Source organism: Lygodium microphyllum, chromosome 18 (assembly GCF_053477565.2).
Source record: "Lygodium microphyllum isolate KBCC chromosome 18, Lygodium_microphyllum_v1.1.10, whole genome shotgun sequence".
NCBI lineage: Eukaryota > Viridiplantae > Streptophyta > Polypodiopsida > Schizaeales > Lygodiaceae > Lygodium > Lygodium microphyllum.
The window spans coordinates 25,293,651-25,310,115 of record NC_141152.1 but is presented as its reverse complement, the minus strand read 5'-3'; the positions used below and the strand labels follow the sequence as shown (position 1 = coordinate 25,310,115).

At 37.0% G+C, this 16,465-nt stretch overlaps 1 protein-coding gene across 3 annotated transcripts; it reads right to left on the bottom strand.

The window, feature by feature from the left end:
- Positions 1-207: 207 nt before the first annotated feature.
- LOC148020688 (patatin-like protein 2) lies at positions 208-12,898 on the bottom strand. Of its 3 annotated transcripts, none has more exons than XM_087698488.1 (8): positions 12,472-12,898; positions 11,917-12,254; positions 9,500-9,671; positions 4,894-5,055; positions 4,715-4,792; positions 2,175-2,396; positions 1,906-1,963; positions 208-541 (listed from the first exon to the last, which is right to left on the bottom strand). In XM_087698488.1, the coding sequence occupies exons 1-7, from the start codon at positions 12,586-12,588 to the stop codon at positions 1,910-1,912; spliced, it is 1,143 nt and encodes a 380-aa protein (XP_087554614.1). In that variant the 5' UTR covers positions 12,589-12,898; the 3' UTR covers positions 208-541; positions 1,906-1,909. The 3 variants fall into 3 exon arrangements, with proteins under 3 accessions (XP_087554614.1, XP_087554613.1, XP_087554615.1); XM_087698487.1 differs by having other exon boundaries at positions 1,906-2,081; positions 12,472-12,895; XM_087698489.1 differs by lacking the exon at positions 1,906-1,963 and having other exon boundaries at positions 12,472-12,897.
- Positions 12,899-16,465: the final 3,567 nt, after the last annotated feature.

Here is a 16,465-nt window from a genome sequence, read left to right as displayed (position 1 = left end):
AAGGCTCACAAAAAATGTGGGTGGGATATGTGTGCAATGTGTGTCACTCGCATACACATGCACTATGTAACCGAATACAACTATTTTAGTGCAAAAATCTCCAATTCTAATACACGTACAAAATACACCAGTATATTAGAATGGTAAAATGTTTGGGGTTAATGGCCACATAGAATAATATCTTTCATATCATGAGAACCCGAATCATAAATACTAACTTTATATGTATATTACATGTGAAAACTATATTTCGTGAACTCAACATATGTTTCTGCATGATGTGCTCTTTACAAATGAACCACTAAAACCTTCCTTCTATTGGAAATTCCTAATGCAATAGATAGCTATGTGAATTGTAGTTTAGGTTGCAGAGGAACTAGATTGGGATACATGATCACATTTTAGCATGTGCATCCACGGTCTTCAATTCAATCTAGATCGGATACTTTCAGCACATGTAGCCATTTCTTTGAATCGACCTTTAAATTAACCCTTTTTCAAACATCTGCTTTTGCGCTCCCTGACTAATTTCTCAGCAAATCTGCAAAAAGGCATGAAAAGCAATAGAATGTATGTTTGTAATTAATTGAATTGACAATAGGTATGTACTGCCTACAATTCTAGGTTGTAAGATTCAATTCCTCTCAAAGTCAATTTTGAGATGGTTTTATTTGGTTTCTATAATGCAATAAAGCACACAATTATGCTTTTAGGGCAGAAGGTTTGCAATAACTAGTAATCTTTCTAGGATTAATAAGATGACTCTCAAACACACTAATCATATTTTCAAAGTCTCCCAAGTTTTAATCATAACTTGTGATACTAAAATATTTTTCATTTGTGCAATGACTAGTTAGGATTGTTTATAAAACATTCGGGACTACCAATTGGGATCATAAGCTACATTCCATAAGCAAGTGGGATCTTCAAAAGAAAGTAAAGCATTGAGCTTCAACAAATGTGATAGAGCTTCAATCTCCTTCCTTGTTGAGCTTCAAACATACAACGCATGCACACACACACACATGCGTGCGCATGCCCCCCCCCCCCCCCCCCCAACACACACACACACACACACACACACACACACACACACACACACACACACACACACACACACACACACACACACACACACACACACACACACACACACACACACACACACACACACACACACACACACACACACACACACACACACACACACACACACACACACACACACACACACACACACACACACACACACACACACACACACACACACACACACACACACACACACACACACACACACACACACACACACACACACACACACACACACACACACACACACACACACACACACACACACACACACACACACACACACACACACACACACACACACACACACACACACACACACACACACACACACACACACACACACACACACACACACACACACACACACACACACACACACACACACACACACACACACACACACACACACACACACACACACACACACACACACACACACACACACACACACACACACACACACACACACACACACACACACACACACACACACACACACACACACACACACACACACACACACACACACACACACACACACACACACACACACACACACACACACACACACACACACACACACACACACACACACACACACACACACACACACACACACACACACACACACACACACACACACACACACACACACACACACACACACACACACACACACACACACACACACACACACACACACACACACACACACACACACACACACACACACACACACACACACACACACACACGCACACACACGCACACACACACACACACACAAAAGTGAAGATGTTGAACTTTTACCTTGTCAAAGCATGTTTGTTTGTTCCTCGATAATGTTGTGGTGCATACTTTCCTGTATCTAGATTCACAACATTGACAGTTGTATCGAGCAAATCATTTGCAATGCCTATGAGGTTATTTACATTTTGTGTGCTAATGTTGTCAATTAAAGCTACATCTCCAGAAAGATTCAAGGCCTGCTCTTCAAAGGAACAAAGTTAAAACGTAGCTTTGTATATTAAGTGTTGCATTTCTATCACTCAATCTACTAAACAAGTTGGAATAATCACCTGAATGCGTAGATAGTTTTCATCACATTTGAGTGTCTGAAACAAGATAGATAGATTGAAGTCCACTACATCTGCACTTGCCTCAAGTATCATATCTATCATGGGTGATCTACCATTTTGAATCATCCATGATAGCACACCCCAATTTGAGACTTGTGTTGAATTATAAGACTCTGCAATTGTACCCGTTCCAAGGGATAAAACTAAAAGGTTTTGATAATCCTGCCATGACGCAAATATTACATTAAAGTCCCATAAACAATACACAATCCAAAAATAGAAAGGTATAGTTTAAAGATCCATAATAAATGTTATGGTAGTGATGGGGTCATTGTGATCTAGCACCTTTTCAAGGATTATACCATATCTACCTACATCTTTGTGGTTACATGACTTATTTTATGTGCACTAACATTTCATTCAAACTTAAACTATATAGATGTACCTAGCTTGCTACACTAAAGAATTCTCAAAGTCTCTCATTAGCTCATGAAATCACCAATTATTGCTTTCCACTTTTTGTTAACAAGATGCATCTTCATTGACGCACACATGGAATTTTCTCACTCAACCTCACATAATAGCACTTGGTCCACATAGCAAGAAACAATGAACACACTTGCACTTCTTTAGTGCTCCACCACCACTACCATAGACTCCACCACCCACATGGGATCCACCTAACAAATTGACTAAGTTCTATGGAGCTTGACAATGGCACTCCTTAGTACCAAAGCACAACTTGTGTGACTAACACCCCAATTTAGAAGAACTTTGCTATGCAATGAAAGGCATGAAATCCATCATGTCAAATCTATATACATTTTCAAGCTCTCCATTTAACCTCACAAACTAAATGGAAACTATCTTCCAACATCAAGATTTCCTAGTCAAGTGTACTTTTACAAGGTACATGCTTCCTATTTATACAAGTAGTATTTTGGCAAGAAGGAACAAATGTGGTTCATGGGCCTAGATGCCATAGAGAAGTTGTCATTCTCGACTCTCAAAGAACTCTTTATCATGTAATTTTGAGAAGCTAGATATGGGGGAAATCTCATAATGAACATAGAGCAATAGGAGGAAGAGAATACAAAGATTATGTCTCCAAGGTTAGAGGTTTGTATAAAATTATTTTTATAATAGAAAGACCTAATGCCAAGTTAGTGACCAAGGTTTTCATCTAGGGCATCTGAGATGAGAGAATCTATGAGGCTATGGCTAACAGTCAGTCAATCCAATATCAATAGTGTACTAGATGAGGCAATCAGAGTAGATGATCGCCATGGGAGAGGAGCAATTTATGTAGGTCTTAATTGAAAAGGCTAGTCTAGCCTATTTTCCTCTAGTCATATAAAGTGGCTCTATAACAACTCACCAATACTTTGAGCTCCAAGATCTTGTAGAATATAGTGCTTGAGGCTTAAATCTCACCAACATGTAGAATTTATAAGGCAATGAAACGCAACTGTAGTGCATACAATGTACATATAGTTACAACAAAAAAATCCCTCGTATATTCCCCTTTCAAGATAAAAATGAATAGAAATCACACTCTTAGCTTACTAAGTACCTTAAGGTCAATTTGAGTGTGCCCATAATAGTAGTATTCTATGAATTATGAAGGTAACCTCAACCAAATAGTGTTTGCCTTTAGTTGGATTTTCCAATTATTGATTGTTTTTCTTTCTTATATATGTCGCATGTTAGAGAAAAATGGAAAAATGGCAACTAAAATTTTATGTAAATATAGTGGCTTAACTAGACATGTTTCCTCATCTATGGCTTTTCTATCAACATTTTCTAGCTATATGCTTCTCATGCTCAAATTTATGTTTTATGATACTATAAATCAATCATAAAATTTGAAGCCTCAAATGGGCATCAAAGGGGTCCTTGGTCTTCTACAAAAATCATGTTGAGTCAAAACAATGAACATTAAGAATTGTGGATGTCAAGAATAAACTACATATCTTACTTTTATGATTGCATATGAAGGCCTCTTTGGAAAAGCGTTTATTAATGAGGACCAAATAAATAAAAGTCTTACGGAACATATTTGTATCATGTTCATAATAACTAATATAAATGAGTTTTTTTCTCCTATTTATCTCACTTATTATAGTCACATGATAATGAGGGGCTTATGAGGTTTAGTTTTGTATCTCATAGCTGGTTTAGAGAATTCTCTATTTCTCATATTTCACTCACTTATTGCAATCAAATAAATAACAAGCTTGTGAAGTTTAGTTTGGATCTCTTAAATGGATTCATAGCATTCTATATCCTTTTCATTTCTCTCTCCTAGTTATTCTAGAATATGCAAATGACAAATTAGTGAAATAAATGGGATATATATATATATATATATATATATGCTTCCAAATGTATGAAATAGTCTATGCCTTAATTGTATACGAAGGATTAGATTATTCCCTTATCATGAGATTTTATAGTATTTATAATGGTTTGCAACTACTAGAGCTTGTATAAATTTTTGCATATCATTAACACTAATTTTAAGGTCAATATATGCAAACCTGGTTCACCATTCGTCCCTCGAACCACTTGTTTTTCTTATAGCACTCCTTTGTTGCATGGATAATAGCATGATATGTCTAAAACACAAATCAATTGAGTCCATCAAGCTACATTTTTAGATAGAAAGATGTATCAAGTAACCGCACTAGATTTCTAGAAAACTTTTCTTAAAACTTACGGGGTTATTCAATGCAACTCCTCCATCCACTAGATTGAATGCCCTTGGTGATTCTTTATTATCAGGTGTATAGAAAAGTGCAGGAGGAAAAAATGTGGGAGCTGCAGAGCTACCTCTTAAGACATCTCGAACATTTGCATTTTTAGAGCACTCTTGTTTAGCCTACAAAAATATGGAAGTTATTCAAAATTAACTCATGGAAAAAAAATGTGCCATTATTAGTTCAAAGTTTTACCTTTGTATTCATGTTGATATGAAGAGAGATCCTCATTACTCCACATGCATGCATGCATGTGTGACAATGTTGTACATACATATACATATTCATACAAAAATTTGAACCCACACATGCACACACACATACATACACATGCATAAATGCATGAATATATACATACATACATGCATGCACATATGCATACATTCATGCATATGTATGTACCATTCACATACAAGCATATTTTTTGCACATGCGTGTTACAACAACAACCTCTTCAATTCATGATCACTCTGGGCCTTTCTTATATGTAAAAGTTTTAACTTCTTCTATAAGCTAGAAATAAACTTCTTCTTATGTTGTTAACATATCTAGGTCTACTTGAGCATGTTATTTTTACTCACTAGTCCTCATAGTTATCATTCTTAGTACCATGCATGGGAATGACATACTATAACTTTAAGTTAGTGCTCTCAGATACATACATATGCACACATCCACATATGCAAAAATGCATGCTTGAACCATATTCAAGTGGTGAAAATATTTTTTTGCAAACCTTGAATGTGGAACTCACCAATAATGCATGAACATAAGAAGCTTAGAAAGCAAGCAACCTATAGGTATGAGCTTGTCAGTTTTGATGTTTTTTCCAAGAGAAAGAGGTCATGGAGAGGTCATGCTACTTGTGAAACAATTTGATATACATTTCTCAAACACAAGGAATGGAAGTGCAACAATCATATCAACTATTCATGGGGATAAAAAATTAAATAACAACATGGCAAGGTCAATATTAATCAAAGACAATTGCGAAAATCAACATTTTAGTCAAGGAATCAAATGGCATATATGCATTGCTTTCTTCTACAAGTTTATATTCTAGCCATGATTCTTAGCTCACTATTGCATCTAGCCCTACTATTAGCCATGTCAACTATCACTTGTCTGCATGTTGTTGTGGGCTAGAATGTCACTAGCATGTCTATGTTAGAACAATGTGCTAGGTGGGACTGCAATAATGCGACTTTGAAGAACCATAGCCCTACTCACTATTGCATGGCCAAAGACTTCTAGTCAAGTACTCAATGACAACCTAGCTATGCTCAAAATGGACATTTGAAGACCCATTAAGTAGCACAATCTTACAAGTAAAAGGAAAATTAAGATCTCAAAACTCATTCCTTTAACCCTTTTCAAGATTATCACTACAAAAGAGAGGACATTTATGTTTCATCCACCAGCATGGGTTGAGTGAGAGCCTAGTAATCCCTATACATGGTTACTTGGTGAAGGCGGATGGTAAGTTGACTACATTTCCAAGACTGCATGTGGTTATGCATGTATAAGGCAAAGCATACCATCAAATAGATTATATTTCTTACAGAAAAAGTTTATTGGCACTCCTCTAGACAAGCTCAATATTGGGGACCGAGGCATAATATCCTTTTCTCACACATGGAAAGGTCAAAACAATTAGCTAGAATAATTAAGGATTGTTTTGTAATTTGAATAAGCTTTTTGCAGACATTCTCCAAAGCAACAAGATTGTCATATTTTGGCTTTGCAAAAGCTTAAGTGTGGGGAAGAGATAGGTTTGAAATAGAAGAAGCTTGATATAGGTTTGAATGCTCCAAACTGAGGTGGTGGGGCATTGCTACTATCACTAGAAAGACCATTTGTCTCGGGTGAGGTCTTGAGCTCTTGTGTAAGAATGGAAAATAGATTTTTATTTGGAGTAACCTTGGTACATAGGGGTTAGAGATAGATGCACTCTCCATTTAAGTCCCTACTACTACTAAGTTTGAAAGAAAAGAGCTATGATAAAAGTTGACTAACATGGACATTGTTAGGCATCTTTTTACGATACATGATTGGAATATTGTTTTGAATGAAGGCTTATCATATGAAGAACTTGATTTGTGAGAGATGCTTAAGAGATGATTTATGCTAGAATAATGAGTAGAACTAGCCTAAAGAACTATGTTTTGAATCAACATATTGGTTTTTTGTAGTGGGAAGTGAGGCTTGACAAAGCATGTTTGTTTAATGCTAGGGCTTGCTAGTGAATCTATCAACTATTTAATCTTGTATCCTCTCTAAAAACTTAAGTTTATTACATTTCCTTGAGGTTGAGCTTCTTTAAAGGGAGTAATAAGGGAAAGAGGAATGCTCATAGCAAAAGGAGGCTAGCTTCAACAAAATTGTTAGATATAGGGATTTTTATTTTACTTTAATATGTCAAGTGACTTAATGACTCACATCTTGCTCAAATTTTGCAAGACCTTGAGATTTCTTGGAAAAACATGAAAAGTTAGCAATTCAAACAACTAGAGTTAAATCTTGGCTCTAGTGGTTGTGAGCAAAGATTATCCTACCAAAATATTTTACTTTAAAGATATTTGGAAAACAGGACTCGTGTATAACTAAGAAGGAAATAACTCATGTTGATAGCAAATCATGTTTTCTCTTGATATCTAGCACTATTGTAGGGAACATCTTGTAGATGACTAGCATTATAAACCTATACACATTTTTCTACAAGCGATCATGCCAAAGATGGCCGATATGAGTAAACCTGTCTTGTTTGATGATAGACCCTTTATACACAATAGGAGCTCAAAAATGTCATCTCTTCTATGAATAGAAAGTGAGTTATGCAATATGATCAATGAGATAAGGTCTAACATTGCTTTACATCAACAAGTTAATATAGGAATAATCAAACTGATTTCAAAGTCTTTAAGAAGATACCTATGCAAGGATGTCATTGCCTATGCTTAACATCTCCTAGAAGATGCTTACTAAAGAATTAGCATTTACAATCAAATCTATTTTGACAACAAATATCAATTAGGTTTTGTCCATGGTAGAAGAATTCATGAGTCTATCTTGAATCTTCTTATTGGATTAAACCATTTTTTGCTTAAGAACTCCAAGTTTATTACCTTGCTCTCAACAGTCTATTCTATTATCAATTTTGTAGAATGATTCAAGGCCTTTTTTTCTAGTGTAAGTGTTGATTTTTTTTTCTAATGGTTATCAATGGGAGCCCTTTTCTTTAAAACCTTTAATAGGTGCAAGTGTCCTTTGGTCTCATTGCTATTTGAACTAGCTAATTACTAGGAAATTGGATTAGAGGTTGCCTATTAGAATATTTGAGCACTTCCTCTACACCAATAGCTCCTAATTTAGAGAGAAAGTTTTTGCTTATGATAATCAAATAGTATACAAGATTACCAACAAAACATTACTATTTTTTTTTGTGTAAAAACTCAAATCTCATCTCTAGCTCTTCAATTAGTAAACAAGAGATTATTTCACTCAAATATTAAGGATAATATGTTAGATTATTTTAGCTTGAAGAACATTAGGAACATGGAAAACTTTTAGATATTTGGGCACTCTATTGGTATGGTCTACTATGAAATAGTAGTCTCTAGGCGTGGACTAGGAAAAATCATTAGATATTTTGGGTGCTCTATAAGTATATGGATTACTATGAAATAAAGGTTCCAATGTCCTTGCAATGGTTGTTTGGAAAATATAAATTAAAAATGGTCTTCGAATGATAATGTTTTGACATTTAGTCAAAAGATTATAGGATTGAAATATATATTGGAAATCACGAACTCTGTTTGTTGCTATTATGGTTCCTTTAGCAAGTTTTTAAGGGGAGATATTGAGAAAAAAATTCAGTAATCTTATAGTCTAATAGATGACTAGCTCCAAGAGTTGTGAAAGGGTTTGTCTTACTGTGGTGCTTAACATAGGCAAGTATGTAACAAATGGCTAATTAAAAAGGGCTCTCTTAGCCATAGGATATTTGTCTTATTGCGATGTTCTCTTAAAGTAGGCAAGCTTGCAACAAAAGGCTATTTAAAAGACCTCCTCTTACCCATAGGATATTCTATTGAAGGTTTGGATTAGTAATGCTAAAATTAAAGGGAAGCAATGGATGAGTGCTACTTAGCTAGATGGATTGTTTATGATTCCTTTAAAAATCTATAGTTGGTTGATCTTGCTAATTACAAATTGTACACCAATACAAGTGGACAAGGAATAGAATTGAAGGTGATGACAATCTATGCATGCTAGCATGATCAAATATGACCTTCTTTGATGGTGTATCTCCTACAATAGATTGAGTATGCTTTGTCTACACAACAAGGATATCAAAGTGGTGTGACTTAAAGGACTTTACTTAACTTGAATTAGAACATATGCATTATGTTTAAGATGACTTGTCTCTTATGGTCAAAGGTTTTTACTGGATCAACCAAGTACTTTAAAAGAGGAAAGGGGACTACTTTACCACCTTTCATGACTTATCTAACCATTCTTTAAGTCTATGGTTCCATCTTTACAAGGTTAGGATGATTTTAGTACCTCTGAGGTTGAAAAAAAGGTTGCCTTCATAAGCTTTATATCAAAAGTGGGAATAAGAAGCTCTGTAACTGTGTCTTGCATTTTCAAATCTTGTAAGTTTCTTAGTAGAACATTTTCAAGACCATCAGGAGTGTATTTTGGTCCCAACAATTGTGAAATAATTGGGATGTTCCTGTCCAAAGAAGAAAGAAGAAAAGGAAAACAAGTAAAAGAACAGAGACATACTTAGCACATGTTTACAATAAAACCTTCTCAAATTTTAAGAAAGACAAGCATTCCTTTTTCACAATGATAATCTTAATCTTTTCTAACAATTGTGATGAGATTGGTTGTCAAATTGAACAAGTGGAAGTTGGCATGCAGTAGAGGATTACTTGTCTTTGAAGATTTTACTTTTACAAGAAGAGACAATTTAGGGGAAAAATGATATTAGATGAACTAAAATAACTTTTAGCTTACTAAAACTCAAATTAACCTTTGCATGCAAATTCCATTGAAAAAGCATATGCCCTAAGGGATAGCTAATACATCCAAATGATAAAAAGTAATGTTAATGTTGCTTACCTATATGCATTTTTTATAAAATATAGTTGGACTTGAAAACTTGCTTATCTATATGAGCTAAATCACATGTGTAGAAGCATATACTATGATTCAAAAGCAAAAGTCTATTAGTGGTAGATGTATTTGTGATTAGAAGATAGAAAAGTATGCTAGATATGTACAACATATGAAAACTAGACAAGCAAGTTGGATACTTAAGAATGTTTGAAAACTCCTAATGACATACAAAACTATTGCTAATCATGTTCTATAATATTTGGCATTTGCTTTGAGATAATTATTAACTCTCCTAAGCTTTTCTAAGGACATTTATCTATCATGGATGTTGGTGAAGTACATGTAGGTCTTAGGTAAAATTTTAAAGCAATTTTGAAGTTGATTCATTTTGCCCATGAAGAATTGCTATGTTTCTTGATATACATATATGCATGCATATAAGTGTATGTGTGTGTGTGTGTGTGTGTGTGTGTGTGTGTGTGTGTGTGTGTGTGTGTGTGGAAGACACACACAGAGACACTTATATACACAATATGTGCACATGCACATGTGTGTGTTTCTCTAGAGAGAGAGAGAGAGAGAGAGAGAGAGAGAGAGAGAGAGAGAGAGAGAGAGAGAGAGAGAGAGAGAGAGAGAGAGAGAGAGAGAGAGAGAGAGAGAGAGAGAGAGAGAGAGAGAGAGAGAGAGAGAGAGAGAGAATTCCATTAAAAATAAAATGGAAGGTCTCACATGCCTAAATTTTGGAGGCTGTAGCCAACAACACCATTCAAATGGAGTGCTATCCTTCTAGGGAATGATTACAAAAATATTTTCCTTCAAATAAATAATTGTATATTTTAACATATGGTTATATACCCTTCAAACAACTATGGTAAAAAGGGAGTTCTTTGAGGCCTTCCAAATGAAAAATTGGCAACCCTTTGAATTCGAGGCTTGCATAGACATGCATATATTTATGCAGATATGCACGTATGTACATTGGTATGTATGTATGCATGGTTCCTATAAAATCTTATTCTTGCCTTAGAGGACACACACTCTCACAACAATCACACTCACAGGCATAATTGGGTGCATGTGTGTACATGTGCACATGCACACTCTCTCACCTAACAACTCTTCTCTTGTTGCCACCCCCTTCTCTCTCTCTCTCTCACTCTCACTCTCACTCTCACACACACTCTCTCTAAAAGAAGTGAACCATGTGACATCCTTCTCTCTACCACAATCAAGGCTTAAGTGGAGAAAAAATTGAGCTCACACACACACACACACACACTCTCTCTCTCTCTCTCTCTCTCTCTCTCTCTCTCTCTCTCTTGTTGCCACCCCCTTCTCTCTCTCTCTCTTACTCTCACTCTCACTCACACACACACTCTCTCTAAAAGAAGTGAACTGTGTGACATCCTTCTCTCTACCACAATCAAGGCTTAAGTGGAGAAAAAATTGAGCTCACACACACACACACACACACACACACACACTCTCTCTCTCTCTCTCTCTCTCTCTCTCTCTCTCTTACTCTCACTCTCACTCTCTTGTTGCCACCCCCTTCTCTCTCTCTCTTACTCTCACTCTCACTCTCACACACACTCTCTCTAAAAGAAGTGAACCGTGTGACATCCTTCTCTCCACCACAATCAAGGCTTGAGTGGAGAGAAAATTGAGTTCACACACACACATACACACACACCCACACACACACACACACACACACACACTCTCTCTCTCTCTCTCTCTCTCTCTAACATGGTAAGAACAATGTCAAGATACTTTAAAATCATACCCCAAATATCCAAGACTTCAAAACACACACACACACACACACAACACATATGAGAGAGAAAGAGTCTTACGATCGCCTAGTGAAGACTTGGGGGGTGTCTTGGGTGTAGAAGTTCATGGCATCCTTTGTGGAGAAGCGAGGGCGCCCTCTCATCGCCATTCGCTCCCCCTCCTTCGTCTTCGTCACCTCCTCCGCCTCCTCTTCTTTTCCTCCTTCCGCTTCCTGCTGGGTAGGCGCGTCGGAGGAGGAGGATGACGATGCTGGCGATGATGCTGATTCTGACGAGGATGATGAAGCATGTGATGACGATGATGGCGTTGCCAGCAGCCCCGCTATCAGACCCCCCGTGCTCGTCCCCGCTATCACATCGAAATAATCGGCTATCCTCGCATCCGGACCGTCCAACCTCTGCACACACCCAGCCACCCACCCCTTGAAGTTACATGTTCATCAACCTTATCACACCAACATTACTCTTATCCTTTCTATCATCTCACCCATACACAACATCATGAACTACCATCGCATTCCACACACACACATAGCACTATCCTTATGAACTATTATGCATAAGGTCGCCAACACTCTCCACCATCACAAACCATAGGTTTATCCCACCATTTACCTGAAGCTCCTCCTCCAAAAACTCCAATATCTTCACTGGTATCACCCCCCGAACCCCTCCCCCATCGATGCTCAAGATTGTGACCCTCTTCCCTTCTAAGTCACCTAGATGACCCATTGCGTCACTGTTTTCAAAGCCCAACAATCCTAACAACTTTGGATGCCTTCACAATATGGTCACTCTCTCTATAGTGCTTTGGAACTTCAAATCTCCCTTGTTTAAGAGGGGAGAGGGGAGAAAGCAACAATCGCACAATTAACCTTCCTCAACCAAAAAGAAAGGGTGCATCTATACATGCTCCAATGCATGCATGTATATGTGCACACTCTAGTTTGCACAAGAAGTACTTCAAGTAGTACTATGATTTTGAAACTTCATTGAGGAAGATTAAGTCATACATTTCTCAACAAGTCAAGTCATACATTCCACAATCAACCTTTTAAACAAAAGCAAACCTTGATTCCACAACAAACAACTTTCCCTATGTTACTTGCACATTTTAGACAACAACAGCTTTCAGTAATATAGTGTCATTGTGTCAAGTTGTATGCATGCAAAGATTAGTGCCAATTATTAGAGTATTTTCAAAGTGACGTTTATAATGAAGACATGCACTTACACACACATCTAAGGTGAAATCACTTTACATCTTTAAGTTGTTCATATAATGTAATCTCCTAATGTTATTTTTTCAAGATTCTACTTTGTCTTGTCCTTGTAGTAATATTTGATAGTTGTTATACCAATGAAAGTGTAAAATAGACAGGCATGAAGTGACAAGTTAGGGCCATACAATTTCACGTGCAAACTTTGCAAGTCCTTTCTTAGGAGAACCATGTTTCACTTACACACGCATATAAAGCACTTTTAAAATATCTAAGTAAATTCTTAACAATTAAGGTGCAAATTCACAATGATCACTTCTACAAGTTTCCACTTTCGAGAGAACAAAAGTTTACTAGAAGGCCCCACCAAGCTTTGTGACCTCACAATTATTTTCATCCATGATCAACTAGATTAAGTTACATTTTTATAACCATTGCAATTAGAGGTTCTAGAAATGATTTTTATTACATATAAGATTTATTACACACTTTAGTTATTTATGGTTCTAAGCCATATACTTCAAGATCATATGAAGGTTTATTGAGCTAATACGTCTACTCAACTTAAGCATGATTTTCTAAAGTATCTTGCACATCCACATTGAAAATCACAACTACATGAGATTAACATTATTTAAGAATTCCCTCAAGCAAATTACTACACATCACCTTAAAAGGTGCCATTCTTATTGCAATATTGTTGAGTAGATGTGCATAATTTGAAGAACTATCAAGTTGTTACATCAGAAGTTAAATCATGCAAGCATGGAGTCTTTTCCACACAAAGTACTTAAATGCTCTATGTATTTAGGTTAAAGTATACATCAATTTTCACGTAACAAGAAAATGCTCCATATATCAACCAAACTTCTAAGGTTGGATAATATTTTTGTTTAGTACCTACATATAATTGAAAAGTGGATCTACCTTGGTTTATACTCTATAATTTTACATTGCCTCCTTATATTTAGACTCTATAATCTCAAAGCACATTTTTGAATGGAGAGAAGTAGAGAGATGGTAGAGAGAGAAAGAAACAATGGGAGAGAGAGAGGAGGGAGACAAACAAAGAAAGGGAAAGGGAGAGAGAAAGAGGGGTGGCACTAAAAGATACAAGTCTCATATCAATGTTCAAAGCGACGCAAATGTTCATTAAAAATTTGCCCACATCATCGCTAAACGCATTGGTATTAGTGTCTCTATAAAATCGTTGCTATATGCATCATTATTTTTGTCGATTTTGCAATGCAAATTGCGAAGGTTTGTGATACATGTTGCGATGCTAATAATGTCACATGCAGTAAATTTACAATGCTAATAGCGATGGTTAGAGAGAAAAAAAAATTTGTGGCAGGGCAGCAAGCTACCCTGCCACATGTAGCACCATATGCTGTGTAATACATGTTAGGTGCACAATGGTTGTCAAGATGAGCAAAAAATGTACTTGAACCCACAAGATTGATACATAGAATAAATACAAGATCACTAACGAAAACCTATGGAATTATGGCAAGATACAAAGGATGATAAGTACATAGTACATGGAAGATGCCTGCATAATCACATGACAAAAAAAGAAGAGGATGTGCGCTCCACGAATCCAAGTGCGAGATATAGATTCTCGCCATCTGAAAGCTTGTCCCGATGCAAAAAGGAGCATCGAATGGACTCTACAAAATAAACAATTACACATCAATCCACCATACATAATGCATTTTTAAAAAAATAGTAACTTCGGACAAGAAAGATGATTGACTTATTGGGCCGCCACATGCATACAGTCTATTGATTACTGCAGTGAGATTGTGTCTCTCTACATATTGAGTCTCCAAGATGGTGGGATAGTGGTTTGTAATAGAGTACCGCAAAGAAAATATAATACAAATGTTGGAAACATGATTGTCAGTACAAGCGATATTGCAAATAAGAAAGCGAGAAGAACAAAAGAAAAACTTACAAGTCCTCCACATAAGTTATATGGCCACCACTCCCCAGATGATGCATGACCCTTGCCTCCAATCACGCCCTCACACTACCTCCCACTACTCTCGCCAACATCCTAGAGAATGTGTAGCCTCCTCCTTGAGTCTCTAACTTTATCCGCATCTAGCTACTTGGGCTTTGAGGCGCTACTTTTGAGTGCCTTGCTTGCGTTTGATTGTCTATGCGACATGTATGCATGCATACACTCCATCATCCACCCAGTGGAAAACCTCTTTGCCATGGTAGATACCAAAAACTCCTTGTGCAAGGATGCCACTATATAGTCCTCACTCCCCTAGGGTATGTTCTTCCAGTGGTCCAAGACATGCCAAAAATCTTGTTGGTACAACTCTCTCATGCAAGAAATCACCCTCCTCCCCTCATTATTCATGATTACAACTCCTATCTTGTCATCTACAAGGTATCCATACCCCTCTGGGATATGCCTAAGGTGTGTCATTTCCCACCTACAACCACATTCTTGGGCATAACCAGGAGACCCTTGTACATCTAGTGTAGCCACAGGGGTAGTATTTCTTGGAGTAGCACCACCCATAGGGGTGCCACCTGCAGATGGCTAAGCAAAAGTTGGAGTCACTAGAGTTGATGTCCCCACAGGTGTGACAAATCCTACATGTGACATGCCTCCACCAGAACAATGAGATGAAGACACTGTATCATCGGTGCCTCCACAACACCCACCTGAGCCACCCTCTCTAAAACTTGTATGAGAGCGATAAGTAGCATCCCTATTTGGAGGCGACCATGGGTTCATAATATCCACATCTTCGCAACACCCCTCATAACCACTCCCTCCATTTGGGCCCAGTTTGGAGCATTGACCTCATCTACTAGAAACTGAAACATCAGAGCATGTTGAAGTAGATTCTAGTGGAATGGCCTGATGGTGTCCAAGACTGCTCTTGGTCAACCATATCTTTGAATTGGGCCATCTAGTCTGGAGACATATGTGTGAATATCTCCTGCAACTCCTTGTTGCTCTTCTCTCAACTCATCCTACTCTCCAAAATTTGTCAAAAGTAATCTGTACAAACAAAAAATGATGTTAGCATAATCAATATAAAGATTCAAGTAAAGCATGGTAATATAACTCTGAAAAAAATGATGTTACTTAAAATACATATTTCAGAGTAAACTTAAAAGCAATTCATCAACGAATTGAGTAGGCGGTGTCGTGCTGCTGTGCATCCGAGCCGTAAACACCTCCATTTTTTTTGTTGTGCATTTGTGTTAATTTCTACGTGTGATTCATTGTTTGTGTGATGCATTTTGATAATCCGCATCCGATGTATATATTCCCTTAGTGCATGCATATGATTTTGTTTGGTTGCATGATGTGCGTGTATTAGAAAAATATGAAAAACTGATGCCAAAGGACATTATCC